The sequence below is a fragment of the Laetiporus sulphureus genome (assembly GCF_001632365.1).
Source record: "Laetiporus sulphureus 93-53 unplaced genomic scaffold LAESUscaffold_5, whole genome shotgun sequence".
Lineage (NCBI taxonomy): Eukaryota > Fungi > Basidiomycota > Agaricomycetes > Polyporales > Laetiporaceae > Laetiporus > Laetiporus sulphureus.
The window spans coordinates 864391-887091 of record NW_024468514.1 but is presented as its reverse complement, the minus strand read 5'-3'; the positions used below and the strand labels follow the sequence as shown (position 1 = coordinate 887091).

The following is a 22701-nucleotide window of genomic DNA, read 5'->3' as shown; positions in this document are numbered from 1 at the left end:
CTCACACGGGAACTCGCGCTGTGGGCTGGGGCTCAGTCTGCTCCCACATCTCCAAATGCCGCCGGTTGCACCGCATCATCTTGTCTAATAAAATAGTCACTGCTCGCCAAATGTGCGGCGTCGCCGAAGCGGACTAACCAGAGAGATCTTGCTGCGAGAGAACGGCCTGGCCTCATGTCTCACGGTCGCTTCTGAGTCCTCTCAAGCGCAAGTGATGCACTTCCTTATTGACAGCGGCGGAGAATGTCTCCCCCGTATGGCAATCAGAGGTGTTTATCGGTCAAGATCACGATTCGGGGCATTGCTTGACGAGAGTCTCGAGCATGTGCGAATGTTGCCCGTGGCACACGGGCGATCGACAGTTCTGGGCCGTTAGAACTACCCCTTCGGCAAGTTCCTCTGCACTATAGTCCACCTAATACGGCGATGCTGGCGATTGGTTCAAGTATCACGGAAGCGCTCAAGACAACTGTTCAGAACGTACGAGAGCTCGTGGGTCCTCGGAAAAATCAGAAAGTCAACATGTCGCGTTTTGCCGGCAGTGATGGGGGACGCCGAGCCACGTCGATGGAAACGGTGTATTCCGGGAGGAAGGGAAGCATCGACATGTCGCGATTGCGCAACACAGGATGGATGCTTCCCGCGCCGCGCGGTTAAAATGGGAATTGCGCAAGAAGTCGGATCGCCACGGCGATATCAGCCACGAGTCACGCTAGCGAGCGAAGCCAGCCCTAGATGAAGTCGACATGGCGTCCGATAGAGCATGGTAAATGGCTCTTTTTTGTCGAAGGAGGCGGCAGCGAGGGTGGCGTCCGAGGGACTCGAGCTGGCTGTGGCGGAGGCAACGACGGAAGTATCTGGCGCGCGCCGCGGCGCGGGGTTTGCTTACGGCAAGCGCGTGTGCCTTAACTTTAAGTGCATGATTGAAGCTCCGCTTCTATTTCGCACTTACATTTATGCGCGGAGCTCGATCTCTGCACGCGCGTACATGCTCGACCTCGTCTCAGTGCTGCGCCGCTCGTGCCCTCAGATATCCCGCCCATGCTGTAGTGTCTACTTTTTCATCTTGCTCGTCTGTATATCTCGCGCTGCGGCGGTACAAGCTATCCACCCCGCGTCCAGCGTCCGCATGGTCTTCATGATCCTGCAGGGCGCCATCAGACATAGAGGCACAGCCGACGAGCACTGCAGATGGCCAGCGATAAGCCTCCTTGCAATTGCTCCAAGTGCACACCGCCCCATGGCTGGATGGATGGCATGTCATATCCGCGGGGATCAATTAAATCGACTTCCTATCGAGGACTGCTTGGTGCTTTCTGCTACGGTGCGTTAAAGTTTATGCTTTGAGTCTATCACCTGCCCTACGGACCGGAGGCATTGTCAGCCAGACAACACCTGTGTACATGAGTCGCTATCTATGTTGCCGTGTACCTGGCTTTCAATTTACTCCGGTTTACCCACCCACGCAATGCCACGTTCTCCCGTCTATTTGCTTGACCCGAGCCGCTGGTACCCTTGCGTCACTGCCCATGAACGGATTCCAGTTCAACACGTGTAGGACATTCTCTCATCTCCTCCTTGGCCGAACCAAGATTTGCTCAAGAAATCTTGGTACGTCACCCTTGTTACGTTAGCGCATCTCTGCGTCCTGGGCACGCTTGGTGATCAGCGCTTGATGAGACTGTCCTCTATGACAGTTCTGCAGTGCGGGTGCTAAGCGGCTGCTTGCCTGAGTGACTTACGTTATAGAGCTCCGCTTCTTGTTGTCCCGTTATCCCTGAGAGGTATTGTTGGTCCACCGATCGGGAGATGTGGAGAATGGGTTTATGACTCCGCTCATGCCACTACCAAGAGTCCGATGTGGGGCTCGGAAATCGGTACGAGAGCATGGCCTCATCCAAGACGAGCGGTCTCGGATGCCCTGCTCTCCTCGGCGTTGCTGCCTCGTGTATCTTTGGTTTATCCTGTGATGACAGGGCCATTGTTGCAGGCACCACTTTCGTCCTTGGGACATGTGCCTGCATGAGGCTGCGCGATCGCCGTCTCCATTCGTACAGAAGCTCGGCTAGCTTTGACTTTGATATCGTCAAGCAAGCAAGTCACGTTCATGCATCAAACAGCCGTTTCTCGCGGTGTTTGCGTAACGTGCATGCGCCCATCAAATGTCTGCCATCACCATTACGTCTTAAGGACGATCTGCAATCTCTCAGAACGCGGATTGCATACTGATAGTCGGAGAGCGAGTCCTGGTGTATTCGGATCACAACCAGGTGGCGAGCAACCGCCGAACAATTGTATGCATCGCTGACGCAGTAAGCTCCACCGAGCACACACTCTGTCATGATTCCGTACGCCGACAAGGGAGGCCGACCAATGTACAGTGGCACAGTTGCCATTTATGGCCATCCGGGGCTCCCTTGAATATGCTCACCTGCGCCTTGAACTTGAGGCCCGAGGTTGCCACTTATGGAGGCGTGTGCAATTTGTCGATACTCTCGTGGCCTGTCAGCATTTGTCTGATGATGCGCATAACACAAGAATGCGGAACAAGGAAGCGCTCAGCCCACACACAACCACACACACTGCATGCTATTTAATGCGATGCGCGCCGTTCTTTCGTAGACCACCTCCACATATCTCCTCGACATTGCCTTCGATTCGTTACCCGCCGCTGTCGACCCGCCTACCTCGTGCAAGGTCTGCTCGGGTGTAGGTGCCCCATTTTGTTGATGTCGAAAGCATTGCTTATGGACTTTTCTCGACCGCAGCATTCGCCAACGTCTCCGACTATCTCCTCCTGATCGCGTGAACGATGAAGCATAACACTGTAATCAACTTGGAATGGGCATACGACGGGTGAGTCCGTCGAATGGTGCTAGAATTGGCCGCTTGACCTCACGGAAATTTCTACCGCGAATCAGCATTCCACGCACGCCCTGCTGCTGGAACGGCGGGTCGTGCGGGGTCGCATTGGACGATGTCACGCCAGCGGGTATCTTGAGGCACCTGAAGGCGTTCCACAGCGGGGGGCAGCCGTGGAACGGCAAGGCTCGTGACATGTGCCGCTGGGGAGACATGTGCGAGAACGGGGAGATGAACCTAGATAGCTTCGGGAAGCATGTCGCCTGCGTGCATCTGCGAAGCACGGCGCGGCCGTGCAGCACCTGCGGGAGGGAATTCGCTAGACCCGACACTCTGGCGCGCCACATATCTGGCGGCTGCCCCGGGGCTTGATTCCGTCGAGGCGCCAAAGTACTGATTCTGCATCCGTATTCAGTGTATTGTACGTTCGCAAGAAGAGCGATTGGTCGCTATTCCATCAAATCATGATCACATTTGTCGCAGGGTCACTGGACTGGCTAGAACGTGCAGTACAGCTTGGCAGACATTAGATTTAGTCTTAGGCGAGCGGGAAGCTTACGACCTAGTTGTTTTCAAGGCTTCTCCAATCCCCCGTTGGGTACGTATCAGAACGGGCACATCAACGTTATGCCCGTCGCACATCCCATGACCTGCATCAGCGCCATGCGTTAGGCACGTATGACATGATAGGTAATTGTTATCCGATTGGATGGTTGGCTGGCATCGTCGGTGCTGGGTTCTCACTACCGGCGGGATAGTGAAACGGCTCAAAGTCAAGTATCATCAGTAGCCAAGGTGACCCCCCCCCGCCGGCGCTCGAAGCAGCTGTCAACAGAAGCTCGTCAATGGGCCCCGTTTCAAGCTTCAAAATGGCCCTCGGGACAATATAGATATATTGCTGGCCTGGGCCGCTGACCAAGCGAATTCCGCACAAGGCACTCTTGAACACCAGCTCAGCATGTCGCACCAGAGCGATCGCTCGGCGTAAAGGCGGACATAAGCTTTGGACGTTTTCGGATGATAGCGAGCATCAAATCCTGCCGAGGGCACGTTTCAGGATGTGGCATATCAGCCTTGTGCCGTACGCCCTTCTTGCCTGGCCACTACGCAGCATCAGCACTAGAAGCGGGGATGAAGGGCGTACCGTTCCTGCCTTAATTGATATGAAGAGGATCATGTTTCGGATACACGATGCGTGGATTTTCGTAGCGGTCGCCGATTGGTACGAGGAGGAATGTCGTTACGTCTGAAGGAGGTCAAAGTGACCCAGATGAACCTGGTCTAGCCAGGTCTTGAGCTTCTGTGTCGAGGCGGTCTGTGCTCCATCGACAGGCGCCTGTGCGTGCAGCGTGAAAGCGGCTGGCATGAGAAGGCTTCAAGGAAGGAGGCTTTATCAGGTATCGGTATCATCATACCTTTCCGATTCTTAGTGTGCCCGAGAACACAGTACAGGGTTCCGACGTTGGAGATGATATCGTGGAGATAGCGTGCCATTAATTGGTGGGAAATGACCGGCGATGAGTAGAATGAACAGAATCCGCGTAATCCCTGGCTGTTGGCGCATGGAACTTGGCGGACTTTGATGCGGCGTGCGTTAAGCGAAATCACGAAATATTACGATAATTACCAGCAGTAGTCAATGAATTCTCTGGGCCATCGCGCAGAGTGTCACTGGTTTAATCGGACTGGGATTCGCATTTCCCACCAATCATCGCGATGCCATATTAGGAATGTGCGCGCTTGATGTGCGCGGACGATGAAATGCGGAAGGCCGCGACCGTCGCGTTCTGATCATGTTTCATCGTCCGCGTCCCGCCACGTTCGCACAACTTCTTCCTACTAATTGGACGGTCGAAATGTTCACACAGTCTTCATGTGAACCACGATCAGCCTTCACACTTTGAGGTACATGGGCTCCAAAGTTGCGTTTCTTCAATTGAGATTGGCGGACATGAAGATCGAATAGCCGTGTTTCATCGGCCAACATCCGAGTCCTCGCTATTCTCAAGCAATCGGATCGAAGCATAGAACCCACTTCGCAACCCTGGCGCATCGGCGTTTCCAGTTCGGGTATCTGGAGGCTATCGATGTCCTCGAGCCTGTCAGTGCTATAACTCTGATTCATTTACAAATTCCCCATTTCGCTACTCGAGCCTAGACTGCTATATCCTCCTTGTACGGATGCGAATATTTGGATTGGAAGACAGGAAATCGGTACTGAAGCGGCTATTGACACTGGAGCGATAGGATACAAAGGCTAGACCATCGGGGAAAAATTACGGCATGTACGCGGTCTGGACGTGTCATGCTTCGATGTTTGCCGACGCCCGTGATGCGACGTGCTGTGCTATCCGCGTCTTCTCGCCTTAGAACGATTTTAAGGTCTAGGGCTGACCTCACGCGCCCACGGAAGAGTAAGTGAGATTACATGTCATTCGAAGAAACGCTTGATCCAAACTATCGGTGATGTCCTGCCTATAGCTAGCGCGGCAATGATTTTGGGGTACACGCGACGTGAACAGAGCATCCGTGGGTTATCACTTGTTCTCGAGGGGCCAAACTTGTCTGGACATCTGCTTAGTACGGCGATGGCGTCTCGGATGCAAGAAAGTACTTACTCGACGACTGGCACAATTCCGTGGTGGACCTGGTCAACATGGCGTTTCTTGGCATCGCCCCTCGTGAAGGTGCTATTGCACCCAGGGACGGAGCAGCTCACTTCCATCACCTTGAGATGAACCGTGCGAATATGTTTTGGCAGGCTCCGCGCGAGCATCACCTTCTCACAGCCATTCCATCGACAGCGCTCCTTCCTCTCGGAATCCCACCTGTGCCCAAAGTGGACCTCTCGTAGATGATCCCTCACGCGTTTCTCTGTTGACGAAGAGAGCAGCGCTCGACAATCAGCCCACTCGCATCCCACCGTCTCACCGCCCTCACTTCCGATCTCGTCTTCGACTGACCGAGGTGTCGGGTATCCGCCATATGAAGCCACGTCTCCGAGGTCACTAGGACGGCTCTCGGCATGTGGAGCATCCTGACCAGCGGGAACATGGAAGTCAGACGGCCCTGCCACCGTGGGAGACGTCAGGGTCCCATATGGTTGCGGTATGTGTGCACCGCATGGCATCGCATTCGAGCTGACGCTGAGCATACTCAATGGACCGCAGATAAGCTGTGCCACGTAGGCGATGTCTGGGGGCAATGCGCCATCGGCATGGCTGTGAGCCACGTCGAACAGCCATTGCTTGAATCGCTCAGGGATCGTGATGGTGTGCAAGGCGTCTTCTGGGACTGTAGGCGGGAAATGTTGATGACTGGGGGCTTGGGGCTCGTGTAAGTCGACAAAAAATGAAGGTTCTCTGTCAACGTCGCGTCCATCATCCCTTTCTGGACAATTGTAGACCGCACAGGAAACTCACAACACGGAGGATTCTAACGGGCCACGTAAGTCCATCTCCTCCATGAAAGGATGGTGTGGTTGCAGTAGGTGAGTAGAGACGATCGTGGATGCAGGCAAAGCTCACAGAGAGATGTCTGGGTATAAATGAAAAGAGGGGAGAAGGACGACGCGCCTTGCAGGGGCATCTGCGGGGTTCTATCGCGCTGCAAGGTTCCGTGAGGGGCCGCGATCCCCCCATTTCTCGGTGCCATTCATGTGGATCTTCTCGACGGACGGTCTGACAAGATTCGATCTCACGCGGAGATTGTTCTTTCGTCTGCAAGCGGCGCCGCCGGCGGCTATCGTCCCGAAACCATCATGATAGGAAACGTCGTCATCCGTATATGAAACCAATCAGATCGTGGGAGCAAATCCCAGCCCCTTCGCAGAAGATATGGATATCCGATGACCTGTTACAAGTGCGCAACTTCCCGGTTCAGACCATGTAGCGCCTCGGTCCCTCTCCTATATTTCCGAGGCTCGCTGGTGGCCTTTCACTCCGCCGCCGCCGACGAAGGTGCCATAATATGAGTCAGCATTGATTCATTCTTCGACAGCTCCGTTCAAGCGTTTCCCGCCTAATTGCTCCGGGTATCTCGGTTTCCACAATACTGATAAGTTACGCGATTTAGCAAGTTTGGCTCAGCTCCTCAGCTTTTGTATAGGCAAAACGTTCGTCCAGGAAGCATTTTGGCACATAAACGGAAAGCTGCTCTACCTCCCGCGCAAGCTTCTCGGAGAAGTTTCAGGACTGCCGAACACAGAACATATCTGCGTTCAGCATGTGCTGTGCACCTTGCCTCGCTGCTGCGGTACTCGGATAAAATGGCCTTCTCCGCGTTTCTTCTGCATTCAATTAAGGTTCACGGTGGGTCTTTGATTGTCTCCGGCAACGGGCTTGCAAGTCAATGCGACGATCCGACTTTTCAAGCCACAGGATGTCGTTCCTTGGAAACTTCAAGCGGACTCTGCTCGGCACAGTCAGGCTTTCCGCTAGTATCGACGTGCACCGTACGTAAATTTGACCATCCGATCGGGTTCTTCCGACGGCACGTTAGGATGCAGGCCGCCTTCTCATCCAGGGCAGACGTGCGAAATGCTCGTCAAGCGTTGTCACGGAAACGGCTCTACCGCGATATATTCAGAAGTGCACGAATCAGGGCACTTCCGACGAAGCAGAATAAATTGACTGACCATCGAGTCGCACACCTTTTTGCCGAGCAAGTCAATTCTGATAGAGAAGATGACCTTTGGCACGGGATCTCGGAGTTCGCGTCGTGCGACGTTTTCTTGATCGTGCCTATCTCCGGCGGTACGTGCCAGACTCTGTCATGGATATTGCCATCACCGCAAAGATTTCCCTTCGCCTTCTCGTGCCTCGGTGGACTGGGACAGTGCGCCCACCTCGACAAATATTGGTGTTGCTATGCTTGCCAGTGCATTCTCATTCTGGCATCTTCTGCACTAGTATCGATGACATACAGAACGAGCAACCGGGCGTCACATTCATGCCAGGTGGCAAACAGGATGATCGGCGCGTTCTGCCCTGCGAACGTGGAAGTGTCAGACAACCAGGAGTGAGTTCCCTTCATCTTAAATCTTTTCAGACACTGTTGACCTGCAAGGCGATCTATGATGGCCATCTGTTGGAGCTGTTTGGGAGCCAGCGACGCCAGAAATTGTCGAGATTTCTCGACTTCAAGGTGCGCGGCGCATGCATGTGGTATCGTGGACTGGTGCGTGCTGTTGTGCCCATCTCCCCCATATCGTGTCATGCACTTGTAGTGCTGCTTGACCATGGTGGTGCAAGACATAAGTAGACGTGAGTTTATTTTGTCTCGCCAACTCACCTGGCTTTCATACACTTATGAATGGTGCCATCTTTCTGTCATACTATCTGATCCGTGCTATTCATCCGCGGCGATCGCACTGGTCATATTGATGTGTTTCTGAATAAACACACATGCAGATTGTATTGGGCCGATCTTCGCATGTCTTGTAAGGATGTAGAAATATGCAAGCAATGGTCCTTTGCAAACGGCAACGAGCACGTTTCAGGCCTTGAGACTTTTCGTTCAACATTATTCGGGCAAATGCGCCAGCGGGATCACAGTGCAGACTGCTGCAATGTCCAACAACGTATTTGGGTGGTAATCCTGACTCTGAGCAAGGTGTTGCGTTGCGTCTCTGAGCACTGACGTGGCGCACCAGCCTTGCAGAGAACAACTTGATAGGCGTACCACATTGGCGTCTCTCGTCTGTCGCACGTTTCCGCTAAGAGATCGCATGCAAGTTTACCATAACCTAAAGTTCCTTGATTTGATTGGATGACGGTCGTACGGAGATTGCTGAAGGACGTCAAGGCTTGGCTATATGGCACAGAGTCGCTATAGCTGCCACTGAAGTCGAGTCAGAGGTTGGCTTGATGATGTAGAGACGCAAGCGCCTGAAGTTGAGTCATTGCGAAGCCGCGCTTAATAATTAGTAAAATGAGAAGCAGTGTACCAGAAAGTAGGACGTATCGATGTCGACAGCCAGAGTAGCTCATCGTTGTGCTACGTGTGAAGTCTGCAGAGGAGGGGGTACGCCAGAAAGTGCACCGGATAATCCGAGGTTCTGCCCAGCTTTGTCGCCCAACTTCAACATACCATCAAACTAAAAAATTGACCACATTGGGTGGCAGTGACACTGCATCCAGATATGCGAGGACGCCAACGTGTTCTTTGCATGCCTGTTCAAACGCGGTGACCTGGCTGAGGCACTCATGCTTCACCGCCGCCGATGTGCAGCCCCATTACGCATGCCTATTGTCGTCTAGTGCACCTTGATGTTTTCCGGCCGTTGACAGATTTGTTGGGAGATCGACTCCTGAGACAGCACCGCATGTTGCTTGGCATGGAATGAACGGCAACAATTGACTCGAATAATAGAAGGACGGAAGCATCATCAGGCTGCGCATTGCTTCTGCGTCAGGTGTGGCCGAGGGAGATTACACATTCCGGAACGCTCATTGCATCGGAAGCCCAGCCACGGGACGCTGACCGCACCTAGCCGCAGACAACGCATCAGGCTTCTTCTCTTCATGGCAAGGGATCGGACAGGCTGAAACGCTGAAGTGCTTCGGAGATAGCAGGACACTCATTTGTTCAAGAATCGTTATGATCCGCGTCGATGATAAAAGCGTCAAGTGCGCAATGAGGCATCATGTCTGCACAGCATATCAATATGTCTGAAGTGAGCACGAATCAGACCATTCCGCAAAGCGGGAAAATAATTGCCTAAAGTAGTACAAGAGGCGGCGCGGAGTAAAAGGCGTTCTCCGGCCGCTGACGTTCAGGAAGAAGGGTACATACGAAACGTTGCAACATCTAACAAAACCCACAAGATATCAGGAGCTGAAACTGCACCCGGGACACAATCAGAAGGAGACGCCAATTATTACAATGCATGATGAGTGACCGGCCTTGCAGCCATGAGCGGTATCCAAGACAATAGAACTAGAAAAACCAGATTCGTCAGTGATCACCAACGGGATGAGTAGAGGGGGACATACTGTGAAACACATCTAAGATGGGGGTGCATGAGGACAATAACTCTGGATGTGTCTCTCCAACAACCCGAGCCTGCCTACGTCCCTATAGCAATAGGGACATTGGACACTGCCGCGCAAATGGACAGCGGCGACATGCTTCCCATAGCTGGCATATGCCATCTCCTTGTGGCACTCGCCGCCCCACTGGCAGACGCCGCGGGCCTTCTTGTCCCACGGATGGTCGGGATCAACAAGGTGATATTCGCGGAGATGGCGCATGATGCCCGCTGCGGATATGTCGTCGAGCAGAATGGGGCATGAGCCGCCCCATAGGCAGGGTACGCGATGAACGAGTCCTGTTTGGACCGCCGCTAGAGGTGGATAGTTGACAGTGGGTGGGGATGGAGGGATCGACAGGTTGGTTTGTCCGGGTGATGATCCGTAGTAAATTTGCGCAGATCCGGCGTACATGTTCATGTCTGCAGGGTTTGTGCAGTAATACGAGTACGAATCTTTAGAAGCACGTAAGAGGTTGAAACTGGCATCATAAAGTCAACATACCAGAGTTGTACATCGAGTAATCCATTGGCACGGAGTGTTGGATCTCGGGGATCTGTCAACGAGAGTTGTTGTGTGATTTGAATACCGGTACCACAGCGAGGGTAACTCCTCCCTGTCTTTATACCTTCCTCTGCATAGCCCGGAATCTCAGGACTCATGGCTGGTTCTGATTGAATTTCATAACGGGGGAGCAGCACTGAAGCTGCAGATGGCGATGCCTAACAACACACACGAGGCGAGCGTGCTGCTTCACAGCAGCAGAGGGCCTGGGACAGACAACCAAACATTGACGATGTGGCTGCGAAGAACCTGCGTAATGCGCAAGTCTGAAGTGGCGGTGAGCAAGCCACGTGGTTGACGCATGGCGGTCGATATCCTGATCGTTTTCCACGCCATACGCGAGTCATAGCATACGCTCTACTTCACTGAGATCAGTTTTTCTGCGTGCCGACGGAGGCACACACTGCCTTCCATGACGTGGAACTGGCACTCTGTGTCATATCGCATGCGTTCCTACTCGATTATTGTGGCTATTCGACGATATTACTTTCGATCATGAACTGCCGCTGATGAGGTGAGGGGGATGAATGCGGCACGTTGCCGCTGCGCCGAGGATGACTCACTCCCCCGTAGATGCTATCAATAGTATTGTTGCGAGGCGAGGAGCGTGCAACAGGACGCAATGCGCTGTACACAACCTGCATCTGCGGCGAGTCCTTTTTTTCTCAGCACCCCAATATCAATTCTAACCGCTGGGGCAACGGCAACACAGTCTGACTATCCCAGCGACCTATTCTCTCCCACGGATCATCGGCTCTTTGCATGAGGTGGTGCATCGGACGAGTGGCACTGCAACTGTCGCGGCTACCCCCGTATTGTGATGAACGTGTCATCGCGGCTAAGTCTTCACATACTTTGACGACACTGAAGATTGCACAATCTGGGCAATACTCACCCCGCAAATGTGAAATGTGGGGTGCGTGACAGGAACAGCGTGTGCGTTAGTTGATGATGGGCGCATCATAGCATTTGCAATATCGTGAGGGACATGGTGTTCGGACGGTTGTCGGTCTAATTGCGCACCCGTTGTTATCCCTCTAAACCCTGATCACCCTCGTTCCATAGCCCTCGCGCGCGCGAAGCAACAGGTCTTCGGAGGCGATGTTTATCCGCAGCCTGAACGTGGGACCCAAGCCAGCTTCCACTGCCAGCCCTCATGGCCGCTTGTCTAGATCTTTACTGCCAGCATGCGTCGTCGATGGCTGTCGGACGAAGTCCGACCTATGCTCGCGGAGTTGTGACTGGTTGAAAGCAGTGCATTCGGTCGCCACATGTCTGCGCGCGCTTGTGATAGGAGGGGCCCATACTGTATGTGGACATCGCCTACGAGATCTCACGATCGACGACTGCGATCATGCATCGTGCGTCGAATAATTCGATCGGAAGACCCGCGATTCGATCAAACGACTGTGCACTTGCCGCTGGGCTGAAGGAAGGTTGCCACCAAGAACCATCTAACACACTCGATAGACTTGCTTGATGTAACTTTAAAGCTATCAGTGGGATGCGATGACCGTGCCAGAGTGTAGGCATCAGTTGGAAGCGGGGCATACCCGCGAGGGGGCTCTCGTCGGATCGTTCCACGTAAGTGTCCGGTCTGGACCTCGCGGGCGTGGCCTTAGTCGCTCATCCACTGATGCGACTCGTATTAAGAATGCGTGGAGCTAGCTTACAAGCATGTTCACACCGTGCAGGCGAGAGAGGGCGTCTAGTACCTGCAAGACGTACGCCATGTTCCAAGGCCTTCGGAGCTTCTGAAACGGATTTGCAGGATCTGCGCGTTACCCATCTGGTGCCGTTCTAGACGAAAATGTCCGATGGGTTGTGTAGACATGTGGGTTGCTCATGGAGGGTGCTATGGTGACACATGCGACGATCGCGGTGATAGTCTACATACGAGGTCGTCTTCTCTACCAGAAATGAAGTAACGATCTACGTCTAGACTCTGCGCAGCCATGAAGCTGTGCTGCACCTCGGAGCACGACGCAGCTACTCTACCGTGTCTGCACCTCGTCCATTTGTGTTTATGGACAATAGATGATATCCAAGGATGGGCGGGCAGGTGACGGACGATGAAACCTTATACTTCCCGGTGCGAGCCGCCTTCAACGTTGCCGACGGCGTCTCTCCGATCAATAATTAATGCAAACAAGGTGCAATCCAGTCCTCAATGATCTAGTCTGCAATTCTTCATTTCCTATCATTCTATCTCTGATTTTTTTGATCCACACATGAAGAAAACAATAGACTTACACCTTCACATCACTGAATCATGTAATTTCCAAACAACTTACAGTGCATCGGCTCAAATGACACCTTATGAGCTAATCTACGATCAGGACACAGCATTTCCGCAGCGAGCATTTCACTTCATAATCGAGAAAAGGCTTACATCATCTGTTTCGAACAGTATTCCATGAAACAAGCAATTTGCGTCTATTTCATCAGATACTACCGAATACCTTGGCTTGGCCTTTCCACCCAGGGCAAGGTCATCACATAAGCTCATTTTGCTTCCTAGGTTGGATATTCTCACTAGACGCATTTTCGACGGTATACCGGCGCGGTGTGACGCGGTCACGTGGCCGCGTTACACCACCGGTTTATATTATCGCGCGGCGTTGGTCTATTGATATCTGGTGAGTGAAGTGATACTGCATTGCAGCCTCAATGACAGCTATTGAAGAAGCTTCAATCGGTTCGTCAACGCGAATATTGACCTCTTTGCAGCAACTCTTCATTTTCAGCTCATTTGTTGTCATGGCCACTATTGCAACGTTTGTGTGCCTGAATGAATGATAGTAAGTTACCTTTTCAATGCTGTCAACTCGAGCTGAAATTTCGTAGGTTCGAACAGTAACAGACCACTGAGGAACTCAGGCAAAGTTCAAATGGTGTGGTAGTTGAAGATGTCAAAGTTAGGCCTGACGAAGACGTCTTGCCGTGTTCACTCCGTTGCTCCGAGGGGTGAGTCACCATATCAACTGAGTGCTGGGCTAGGCATAGCTGAGAATCATGCCCAGGGATGGAGCGACGTAGGGTGTTTGATTATCATACATTTCTCAGCCTCACAGATAAAGATGTCAAGCTTAGGCCGGGCGAAGACGTCTTACTGCGTTTCTCGGTTTATATATATCCGCGTCAACTACGTTCTAGGCCAGTTACAGTTAATAACCATGCACAAGGACGGAACGGCATGAGATGTCCAGTAATCACGCATTCCTCAGACTCACGGAGGTACTGATGGTTCTACGAAGTTGTCCATACGAGGTTTGCGCCGGGAGTAATTGATTTAGCAAAATGAAAGCTGAGAGACTGCGACTGGTACAGCGGTCCTTTGCAAGCGATTCACGATGACATCGAGCCTCGAGGGCGGCCATGAGAAGTCGATGATGCGCCAGCGTGCAAATTACTCCAAAGAAAATAATTAGATCGGAAGCTTCGAAGCATCGCCCGCTTTCTTCACAATGTTGCCAAGAGCAGGAGGACGAACTTGGATCGTTTATTTGCGGCATCTTCACGGCGTTGGACAGACAGTAACCGGCATCGACGTCTTCTCGGATGCGGCCCCACTTTTTCTGATGCTTCTTTTTCCTTATATGTCCGGACAGTTACCATATTGAGCACGTTCTCACGCGATAGCATCCCCATCTGGCACAGACTTCGCTGCTACGCAATATCCTGTCACCAGCATGTATATAAGGGCACCCTCCTGCCTGGTAATGGAGCAACTCCCCCCCTTGAACTGCTGTCTCTCGACCCTGCGACTATGTGTTTGGGGACTGCCCAACTCAATACTCAATATTCAATCCTCTGGCGACTCTTCTCAGTTCACAGCCCAGAGCTCAAGCTCCCGCAGTTTACTCTTTACATCGGTGATGTGGCAGCATGCAAATGCGATCGTTTGCAGCGCGTTGGACAGATGGTAACCTCAATTATACGGCTTGGCTCCGGCGTCCGGCGTTGACCCGATTCGGCAGTCGCCTCGCGTACACTCGTCTTCTGATCGCTCGATACGAGGGCACATAAAAGATGGCTCTTCTTCAGGTCCTTGTCCGCCCCATCCATCGGTACAGGCATCGACGACCGTCCCCCACATGATGCTCAGCATCGTCCACTCGCTTGTTCTCCTCGTCATCGCCTCGGCAACGCGTGCGCTCGAGCCTGCACAGCTTTCCCCGCTCGTCCTACACGAATCTCGCGCGCCGCCTCCCGGATGGACACCCGTTCGCCGCGCCGACCCCAGCACGCGCCTTCCGCTCCGCATCGGCCTCGCCCAGCGCAATCTCGAAAACATAGACCAATTCCTGCTCGACGTGTCGCACCCTGACTCGCCCAACTACGGGCGCCACTGGAGTGCCGAGCGCCTGCGCGAGACGTTCGCTCCAGACGCAGAGGCTGAAGAGGCGGTGCGCGACTGGCTGGAGGAGGAGCTCGGCGAGGGCAGCGTGAAGGCGCGCCCGGGAGGATGGCTCACGGTAGACGTGAGCATCGCCGAGGCAGAGAGGCTGCTCGGGACGGAGTACTTTGTGTGGCAGTACGGGGAGAACGGACGGGAGCATCTCGCGTGCGAGGGGCGGTACCACCTCCCAGAGCACGTGTCGCACCACGTCGATCTCGTCCTGCCGACCCTGCATTTTGACGTGAAGATGCCGCGGACGGTCAGGCGCGAATTGGACGCGCGCTCCAAGAACATCGGTGCACCAGGGAACAGTATCGTGCACCCCAAGTTCCGTGCGATTCCTCAGGTGAGTGCCGAATCGATCCTGCTGCTTCGACATGGGCTAAACTTGCATCCTAGACTGTTGATCTCGACGCCATTAATGCCGATGCGGAGTCTCCGTTGGCGAGCTGCGACGCGCAGATCACGCCGGACTGTCTCCGCGCGTTATACGACTTTGCATACTACCCCGTCGCAACGGACAAGAACACCATTGGGATCGGTGCGTTTCTGCATTTGGTTCTCATCTTGGTCGTTGACCCAATATTACAGTCGAATACTCGCCCGAGGCATTTCTGGACGCCGACATGGATGCTTTCTTTGCCAACTTCTCACCCTCGCAAGTAGGACAGCGCCCTGCAGTCATATCCATCGATGGCGGTAAGCATCTGCCCACCCCGAAGTGCCACGGAGTGCTAACCCCTCCCACAGGCTACGAACAAACGCTTTATGAAGGCTTCAGCATCAACGGCGAGGCGGAACTCGACCTCCAATACGCGATGGCGCTCGTCGGCGCGAACCAGAACGTGACGCTCTACCAGGTCGGCGACCTCGTCGAGGGCGGATCCTTCAACAACTTCCTGGATGCGCTCGATGCGTCGTATTGCACTTACGAAGGTGGCGATGACCCCGAGCTTGACGGGACGTACCCGGATCCATACGGCGGGTATCAGGGTGCGTCTATGGGTTTTTTCTGGCCGTCGGGTCCCTGAGTTTGGTATAGGCTCGGAGAATTGCGGCACGGCTCCGCTGTCGAATATCATCTCGACGTCGTACGGATACACGGAAGCCTACCTTGGCGCGGCGTACATCCAACGGCAATGCTACGAGTACGCCAAGGTGCGTTGCCTACTCCCACCTCGTGGTCTTTACCCTGACGTCTTTGTGGCGTAAACTCCCAGCTCGGTCTCATGGGCGTGACGTTCCTGTACTCTTCGGGCGACGACGGCGTCGCAGGGAACGGCCAGTGCCTCGACGCGGACGGAAACGAGAGCTACGACGGTACGCGGTTCGACCCTGGTTTCCCTGGAACATGTCCCTACGTCACGGCCGTCGGTGCGACGCAGATCGTTCCGGGAAATTCAGTACGCCGCTTCGCTCGCGCTCATGCTCGCATAGCTGACACGTTGCCCATCTAGGTCTGGGAGCCAGAAGTCGCATGCGACACGAATATCTACTCGGGCGGCGGCTTCTCGAACGTGTTCGCGCTGCCTAGCTGGCAGCGCGACGCGGTGGAAGGGTATTTGACGAACTATCCACCGCCGTACGCTGCGGACATATACAACTCGTCGGGGAACTCGAGAGGGTATCCGGACATCGCTGCGAATGGGTGCGTCCCTCGATCGGCTGCGTACGTGCGCTCATGTGTTATTGACGGGGGGATGGGCGTCGCGCGATCAGGTTGAACTATACGGTAATGGTTGATGGAGAGGCCACGCTTGTATCTGGGACATCTTGCGCGTCGCCCGTCGCTGCTTCTATCCTCTCAGCCATCAACGACGCGCGTATCGCGCTCGGGAAGAGCGCCATCGGGTTCATCAACCCAACCGTACGTCCACCTCTTTGCATCATCGCCTTTCCTCTGAAAATCATGTCCACTGGTATCGCGATTCGTAGATCTACACGCCCGTGTTCCAACAGGCCTTCAACGATGTCACGTCGGGGAATAACCCTGGGTGCGGGACGGATGGGTTCTCGTCGGAGCCGGGGTGGGACCCCGTCACTGGTCTGGGGACGCCCAATTTCCCGGAGCTGCTTGCTTTGTGGCTGGCGCTGCCGTGATTCTCCTTCCTGATATGAACATGCTTTGAAGGCAGCGTCGTGAAGCTGCTGGATTGTCCGATTGTGCGCTCGTTATGCTTTGCCGATGCTGCTAGTCGTTCGTTCCCACTGCTGACAATGTGTTTCGTCTGGACTGGTGTGCCAGTACGTACGTGTCATTATGGTGGCATTCTCTCGTTGTCTGTTTACATGGTGTAGATTATTGCAGGACTTTGTTACAAGGTGTATATACCCTCTGACGCTAATAGTAAATACCAATTTTTGTCTATATATCGTAACGTCCGATGCGAATCATGCACAGGGACCAGATGATATATAGGATGCCCTCAGCAACAACCACCGCCACTGCGACTCAGCGTTTCCTAACGGCTGCCGAACGTGGGTGTTCTAATGGATGATATCTAGACCATTTATACATTTATCATTCGTAGGCTCCTCTTCGCTAGCGAGCCGTCGAAGGGCCCGTGACGAATCGTCCAACGACAAGGTTTGTACAGTCGCGTCAGCGCGATAATGACAAGCGTCTGCTTCGTTGGACCTGTATGCTCATCGTCTGGGGTACAAGGCCTCGGTGTCGTTCGTGTTGTCGGGATGTGAACCGGGCCTTGTTTGCTTCAGCGAGAGTGATGTGGAGCCTCCCCCCGTATGGTCTGCCTAATTCTCTCATTCGTTTCTTCAAGCCTCCGAGGCCCTTTAAATGGCCTTGCCCATCCCGGACAGAGCATCTCGCGCGTTGCTGTTGGCTGGAATTGCACTTCGTCAAGTACCGCTTGATGATACGCTTCGAAGAATAGATGGCATGGATAACAGGTCAGCATTAGAGACATCGGTGTAGTCGCGACAGTCCGGCGGACGTTGTGTAATGCACGACGAGGTGCATTCACAGCGAGGGGTCGTATTGGAGAAGTCCTTTAGTTGGGATGTCTTGCAAATTGCTGCCCTCGAGAGAGAAACGGACGGATATCGAATTTCCTCTTCCTTGGCGTCCAATGTCCACTTTTTGTTATTCGGCTGTTCGTATGCACGTATAGTTTGAACGACGAGGGTGGTGTCTTCCTCCGTAGATTAGATGAGAACGACGAGAAAGTGCACCGCGTGATTGCGACGATACTATCTGGAGCTCACCTTCTGCAAGGAGACATTGCGACCCGGCAAAACCTGTGGCATGGACAGGGGGAAAATTTCTCCATGAAGCGACTAAAATCGAGGGAATTGCCAGTTACCAGCAATTCATTGATGTCTCTCTGTAACAACTACAATCAGAGCCCAGCCGCGGATAAGTTGGCAATTGTTGGGCAATGTGGTTTTCGCTGACTTTCGTAGACATCTTGCCAGTCCGCTTGAAGATGTTCATGCACTGCCATAGCTCGCTTTCGGCCCTCATTTGCCTTTGTGAGAGCATCAACTGCGATAGGGCCAGCCTTGGACGCATCTGCTTGGATGACGTGCAGAATGCGCTATGCACAGCGCAGCGAGTTGTGCAGCATGCCTCTGCCACGTAATCGTCGGTCCGGTTCTATCGAGTCATTCATTACAGCAATGTAATCTTGTATCTCCTGTTGCACTTGCTCGTGCGATATTTCAGCTTGAAGAAGGGGCGACGTAGATATAAATTTAACAGCTACCTCCATAATGCAATAAGGCCTTCATCCAACGCATTAGAGGAGAAATTGCCCGAGCATCTGACGAGCCAGTCAGAGTTGACGTTCGTACTGACTGGATCGCCCGCAAACTTGCACAAATTATCTTGAGATGATCAGCGTCGCTGAGGTCGACCGTGCCATTCTGTGCGGCGCGTATTTCGATCCTGCAACCACTTGCAGTCCAAGTGGCATCCGTTACAAATTCGTTCTCATCCCAGGTTGCTATAGCGGCAACGGATGGCATCTGCAATTTGTCGCTCGCGTTGGGCACCATCGCCGTACAGTTGGACAACTCCGGAAATGCGCGGAACTGGAGGTTTGATATGTTGCCGGGTCTTAGCCAGAGTAGAGACTGAGGAAATAGAGCAGCTGTTCTGGAGTTTGGCGAGGAACGTTCAAGCGTGCGCGACAAGGGACAACACGGACAGACACGGACTCTTGATGGTCTACTGAGAATAGAGTTGGAACAGTCTTCGACTCCATACCAAATCCGGCATTCAACGCCGCACGAGGCTCGCCACAGTTGGGCGCTTACTTCGGACTATCCCTTCCGAACCGCTGTCTCTACTTTCCCGCAGTGCTCTCGCCGCATCACGGTTTAATTTTGGATAAAGTACATTAAATAACCAAGTTCCAGCAATTTTGGTGTTCATGTCGTCACCGAAGCAATCATCCCGCAGAAATAAAATATCTGACGGATATGTTGCCTCAACTTATCGCGCTGAATGTGGATATGCTGCAATGGCAGAGTTGCCTGGTACGCCTCATGCAGCACATAAGTACTATTGCTAGCCGTGTATTCGCACAGGTAAGTAAGAAGAGGCTCGCCTTGACCTTGACAAATCTCAACGGTTAGGACTGCTCTCGCATCTGCAATCTGGATCATGCTAAATTCATTATTCGCTATGTAATGCGTTATAGCATACTACATATATAGCCGATGGTGGCAATGATAGCACGATTCGGACTTGCAGGAGCATGTCAGCCACGAGTAAAAGCGATCAGCTCTTTCGAGTGTCACAGTCAGCATTGCCGCACACGCACGATGCTGCTATACTCTTCAATCACGGATGCCGACAATGGATTAATCGATGTGGATGAACCAGGGGATGGCCGCTTTCGCGAGCCTTACTAGTCGTGACGCATGAGACCTTGAGGGTTCATTGGCCTTTGGGAAAGCCAAAGGATCGTCGCCGAATGCATCCGATTGCACATTCATCAGAGTGCCTGAGCAAGTCGACTGAGAAGTCTCCGTCATCCACTCGCAGCAAGCGCCGGGCACGGCATGGATCCTGCATGACATTGCGAATTGTCAAACAGGCACTGTCCGCATTACACTCATGTAAACTAGTAAAGACAGTACAGTCAAAAAGACGGTACAACACACCCCAAACCTTCAGCGTCCACAAACAAAGACAAGGACAAGTGCAAGAAAGTACGTGTGTGGGGCTGACACAAGCCAGAAGAATGTAAAGTCCACAATTCTTGCTGCAGCACTCGTACGCGGTGATCAAGCCATCAACAATCCAAACAAGGCACCGACCCCAGCAAGACCACCCATCATAGAGGCGGCGAGCTTGTTCGCGCCGCTCGACTTGGAGGAAGCGGAGGTGGAGGAGGCAGCAGCCGCGCCAGTTGTGGTTGCACTGCCACTCACACTGCCGCTTGCGCTGCTGGTAGCCGTGTTTGTTCCTGTGGGCGTAGCGGATGTAGCAGGATAGGCCGAACCTTCTGGCTTGATCGCGAACTCCTCGCTCTTAGCATAGATCTACAAGGATTCACGAGCATCAGTATCTGCATCCCCGGTGGCGGAACCGATTAGAGGGCATTAGGATTAGGACTCACGTCTGAACTGTTGAGGGTGTTAGCGAGGATGATGGTGTAGCCGGAAGCAGCAGGGAAAGTGGCCATCTGGTATGGCGAGATCACCACGGAGCAGTCATAGTTCGGCTGGTTAGCGACGAATGCATAAGGCGAGACCAGGATGCTCGAATTCGTGCTGTCAAGACTGAGAAAGCGTGAGACGTCGCGTTAGGACGTTTAATTTTGGAAAGGCAGAGGACATGGCGCTCACAGGACGGTAAAATTCTCGTAAGGAGAGGTATCGCATGTCCAAGTGATGTCGTTTTGGGAGTCGTCAACTGTGGTTGAAAGGCGACACGAATTGGGCCCCCCGGTCAGCTGGAAAAAACCGGGAGTCAAGGCGATAGCAACTCACCCCACCACACACTGCTTCCGGGGCTCAGAATGGTCAGCTGGGCAGCAGAGCTGCTGATGAATGCCGCGAGAGCGAGTGCAGCACTGGTAAACTTCATTCTGAGTGTTGACGAGGCGCAGTGAGGTCGGCGTTGACAGCAAAGAGGACGACAAGCGGCGAAGAGTCGAGACCGGGAGCCAAAAGCGGAGTCACAACTCCCATGTGGCTGACACTTCTCAGCATGTGTATTGCAAGACTGCACAAGCAGCTGGGTGCTCTCGCCGAGATCTAGCAAGTTTTAAACAAGGATTCTTCCTAGATACCTGCTAAGTGAAGCTTGCGGAGCAGCTGAAGATCACCGGACGTAAGAACAGCATGCGGATAGCCCGTGGTGCCACAAGTGACGCCTGCCACCATGTGCCGTTTCCGCCTTTGCAAACGGTTGGTCAAGTATGCACAGCTTGTTCTTCGTTGTTTAGAGTACGTTGTGGCCCAGAGATCTCCGACAAACGCGCGAAATCTGATTTCGTTTTTTGCAGATGCCTCCGCAGCCATGACGTCCATGAGTCGCTGCGGAACCGCAGTACGAAAGCATTCGTGCGCTCCTTTTTCGACCTCGATATTCATAGCCGCTGAGTATGGCCTTTCCGTTCGTTAACGCCGCTTCTCGTAAAATGAAGTTGAAAATATATATAGTCTCGAGTGAGGCTCTCGCTCGGGAGCAGCGCGAACTGTGCGCGCTTGCAACAGCTCTATTCTTGTCTCAGAGCTGATATAACGCCTCCATGCGGTCTGTTGCGATTTGAATCCGTGCGTCATGGCTGAGGGTTGGCAGGTGCAGACAAGCCCAACGACTGACATGTCTGCCCCCCCCCCCCGAGGCGAGGCGAGTTTTCAATGGCAGTACGTGTCCTGACGAGGAATGCATGCCACAGCCAACGCTCGTTGCAGCGAGACCAATGAGCTTCAGTTTGTAGCGTCCCTCCACCTCCTATCACTGTACAGCCTCATGTCTGTGCTTCCATGAGCATGACTGTGAGTGCCTTGGTGATCTACTGGCCTTTGTGATTGATTAGCGCCGCATCTCTTTCAGGATACCTGATCAGGTCCGATGTCTCGCAGACGTGTCATGGGCAGGAAATGCGGAAAGGTGTCCACTCTCTGCATGCACGCATAAACACATGTCGTACAACTAGTTATAACGAACGAACTCGCGGCGTTCGTGCGGGGCGCGCCGGAGCCCGGGAACGCTGAAGTGGTCAGAGCACATTATGACCGTGGCGGTGCTACCATGCAGCAGCCTGGTGCAAGTAAGTGGCCCTGAAACGCGAATATTTAATTTGACTCCAATGACAGGCTCCTTGCCTCGGCTAGGAAGGCAGGGACTCGGCTCAAATTACCACGTCATCGCCTCAGTATGTCACAAAACTATCGTGGACAACCGTAAAGTATGTGAGCGGCTGGATGTTCATAGCTCGTGAAGGTGAACGGAGACACGTCGAGTATTGCAGACAAGGGTTTTTACACGCGTTGTATACGGCGCAATCACTGGGTGTACCTGTTCAGAGGTTTTAGAAAAATGTTTTTTTTAACTGACTGACGCGCCACTTGCTGGGCGAGGTTCACCCAGCTTTTCACGAAGGCCTCGCGACGCGAGCTTAGCTTCGTGTAGGAGTGCACGTGTTCGTGTTTGCGGCAAACTCCGATGACTGGTAGGGAATTGCCTCGAGGTATCATACGCTCTTTCCTGCCTATTGCTACAACCTGCTGTGTCCTCTAAGGCCCCGTATTCGAACGTCGTCATCAGAAGCCGAAGTTGTGTGGGCATTTCACTGGTTGGAAGTCTACGAAACCGCGCCTCATGTAGGTAACTTCACTGTGAATAGGCTGCCTGACACCTCA

The 22701-nt window shown here is 53.3% G+C and overlaps 8 protein-coding genes across 8 annotated transcripts; 4 read left to right on the top strand and 4 right to left on the bottom strand.

The window, feature by feature from the left end:
- The first annotated feature begins 29 nt into the window (after positions 1 to 29).
- On the top strand, positions 30 to 865 carry LAESUDRAFT_721819 (uncharacterized protein). The gene has a single exon (XM_040908081.1). The coding sequence runs from the start codon at positions 427 to 429 to the stop codon at positions 655 to 657; it is 231 nt and encodes a 76-aa protein (XP_040768197.1). The 5' UTR covers positions 30 to 426; the 3' UTR covers positions 658 to 865.
- A 1976-nt stretch (positions 866 to 2841) lies between these two features.
- LAESUDRAFT_644420 (uncharacterized protein) lies at positions 2842 to 3234 on the top strand (the record flags this gene model as incomplete). Its single annotated transcript, XM_040903856.1, has 1 exon — positions 2842 to 3234. One exon carries the CDS (start codon positions 2842 to 2844, stop codon positions 3232 to 3234), a length of 393 nt encoding a protein of 130 aa, XP_040768196.1.
- A 1959-nt stretch (positions 3235 to 5193) lies between these two features.
- Positions 5194 to 6406, bottom strand: LAESUDRAFT_426134 (uncharacterized protein). The gene is made up of 3 exons (XM_040902412.1): positions 6285 to 6406; positions 5481 to 6224; positions 5194 to 5427 (listed from the first exon to the last, which is right to left on the bottom strand). Exons 1-3 carry the CDS (start codon positions 6326 to 6328, stop codon positions 5400 to 5402), a joined length of 816 nt encoding a protein of 271 aa, XP_040768195.1. The 5' UTR covers positions 6329 to 6406; the 3' UTR covers positions 5194 to 5399.
- Positions 6407 to 9471: 3065 nt separating this feature from the next.
- Positions 9472 to 10689, bottom strand: LAESUDRAFT_747780 (uncharacterized protein). The gene is made up of 3 exons (XM_040911489.1): positions 10398 to 10689; positions 9858 to 10348; positions 9472 to 9801 (listed from the first exon to the last, which is right to left on the bottom strand). Exons 1-2 carry the CDS (start codon positions 10420 to 10422, stop codon positions 9870 to 9872), a joined length of 504 nt encoding a protein of 167 aa, XP_040768194.1. The 5' UTR covers positions 10423 to 10689; the 3' UTR covers positions 9472 to 9801; positions 9858 to 9869.
- A 3868-nt stretch (positions 10690 to 14557) lies between these two features.
- On the top strand, positions 14558 to 16959 carry LAESUDRAFT_644984 (subtilisin-like protein; the record flags this gene model as incomplete). The annotated part of the gene is made up of 9 exons (XM_040903890.1): positions 14558 to 15205; positions 15295 to 15400; positions 15451 to 15558; positions 15610 to 15852; positions 15902 to 16017; positions 16080 to 16262; positions 16317 to 16507; positions 16579 to 16726; positions 16795 to 16959. 9 exons carry the CDS (start codon positions 14558 to 14560, stop codon positions 16957 to 16959), a joined length of 1908 nt encoding a protein of 635 aa, XP_040768193.1.
- A 1312-nt stretch (positions 16960 to 18271) lies between these two features.
- LAESUDRAFT_426068 (uncharacterized protein) lies at positions 18272 to 19038 on the bottom strand. Its single transcript, XM_040902411.1, has 2 exons — positions 18585 to 19038; positions 18272 to 18523 (listed from the first exon to the last, which is right to left on the bottom strand). The coding sequence occupies exons 1-2, from the start codon at positions 18874 to 18876 to the stop codon at positions 18417 to 18419; spliced, it is 399 nt and encodes a 132-aa protein (XP_040768192.1). The 5' UTR covers positions 18877 to 19038; the 3' UTR covers positions 18272 to 18416.
- Positions 19039 to 19920: 882 nt separating this feature from the next.
- Positions 19921 to 20971, bottom strand: LAESUDRAFT_721809 (uncharacterized protein). The gene is made up of 4 exons (XM_040908080.1): positions 20821 to 20971; positions 20677 to 20743; positions 20448 to 20610; positions 19921 to 20370 (listed from the first exon to the last, which is right to left on the bottom strand). Exons 1-4 carry the CDS (start codon positions 20915 to 20917, stop codon positions 20113 to 20115), a joined length of 585 nt encoding a protein of 194 aa, XP_040768191.1. The 5' UTR covers positions 20918 to 20971; the 3' UTR covers positions 19921 to 20112.
- A 57-nt stretch (positions 20972 to 21028) lies between these two features.
- On the top strand, positions 21029 to 21949 carry LAESUDRAFT_425921 (uncharacterized protein). The gene is made up of 6 exons (XM_040902410.1): positions 21029 to 21279; positions 21339 to 21396; positions 21480 to 21532; positions 21635 to 21702; positions 21770 to 21834; positions 21893 to 21949. The coding sequence occupies exons 1-6, from the start codon at positions 21215 to 21217 to the stop codon at positions 21899 to 21901; spliced, it is 318 nt and encodes a 105-aa protein (XP_040768190.1). The 5' UTR covers positions 21029 to 21214; the 3' UTR covers positions 21902 to 21949.
- The last annotated feature ends 752 nt before the right edge of the window (positions 21950 to 22701 follow it).

Excerpts from the sequence above, each read along its gene's own strand:
- LAESUDRAFT_721819 (XM_040908081.1), top strand. The coding sequence starts at position 427 with ATGCTGGCGATTGGTTCAAGTATCACGGAAGCGCTCAAGACAACTGTT.
- LAESUDRAFT_426134 (XM_040902412.1), bottom strand. The coding sequence starts at position 6,328 with ATGGAGGAGATGGACTTACGTGGCCCGTTAGAATCCTCCGTGTT. Across the intron at positions 6,225-6,284 it reads CCGTTAGAATCCTCCGTGTT|AGAACCTTCATTTTTTGTCG; the intron begins GTGAGTTTCCTG and ends CGACGTTGACAG. Across the intron at positions 5,428-5,480 it reads GGAATTGTGCCAGTCGTCGA|ACAAGTTTGGCCCCTCGAGA; the intron begins GTAAGTACTTTC and ends GCAGATGTCCAG.
- LAESUDRAFT_426068 (XM_040902411.1), bottom strand. The coding sequence starts at position 18,876 with ATGGTGCCCAACGCGAGCGACAAATTGCAGATGCCATCCGTTGCCGCT. Across the intron at positions 18,524-18,584 it reads GGCCTTATTGCATTATGGAG|TGCAACAGGAGATACAAGAT; the intron begins GTAGCTGTTAAA and ends CGCACGAGCAAG.
- LAESUDRAFT_425921 (XM_040902410.1), top strand. The coding sequence starts at position 21,215 with ATGTGCCGTTTCCGCCTTTGCAAACGGTTGGTCAAGTATGCACAGCTT. Across the intron at positions 21,533-21,634 it reads GCTCGGGAGCAGCGCGAACT|GTGCAGACAAGCCCAACGAC; the intron begins GTGCGCGCTTGC and ends GAGGGTTGGCAG. Across the intron at positions 21,703-21,769 it reads GAGGCGAGTTTTCAATGGCA|TTTGTAGCGTCCCTCCACCT; the intron begins GTACGTGTCCTG and ends AATGAGCTTCAG.
- LAESUDRAFT_721809 (XM_040908080.1), bottom strand. The coding sequence starts at position 20,917 with ATGAAGTTTACCAGTGCTGCACTCGCTCTCGCGGCATTCATCAGCAGC. Across the intron at positions 20,744-20,820 it reads CGGAAGCAGTGTGTGGTGGG|TTGACGACTCCCAAAACGAC; the intron begins GTGAGTTGCTAT and ends TTTCAACCACAG. Across the intron at positions 20,611-20,676 it reads TACGAGAATTTTACCGTCCT|TCTTGACAGCACGAATTCGA; the intron begins GTGAGCGCCATG and ends ACGCTTTCTCAG.
- LAESUDRAFT_747780 (XM_040911489.1), bottom strand. The coding sequence starts at position 10,422 with ATGGATTACTCGATGTACAACTCTG. Across the intron at positions 10,349-10,397 it reads TTACTCGATGTACAACTCTG|ATTCGTACTCGTATTACTGC; the intron begins GTATGTTGACTT and ends GTGCTTCTAAAG.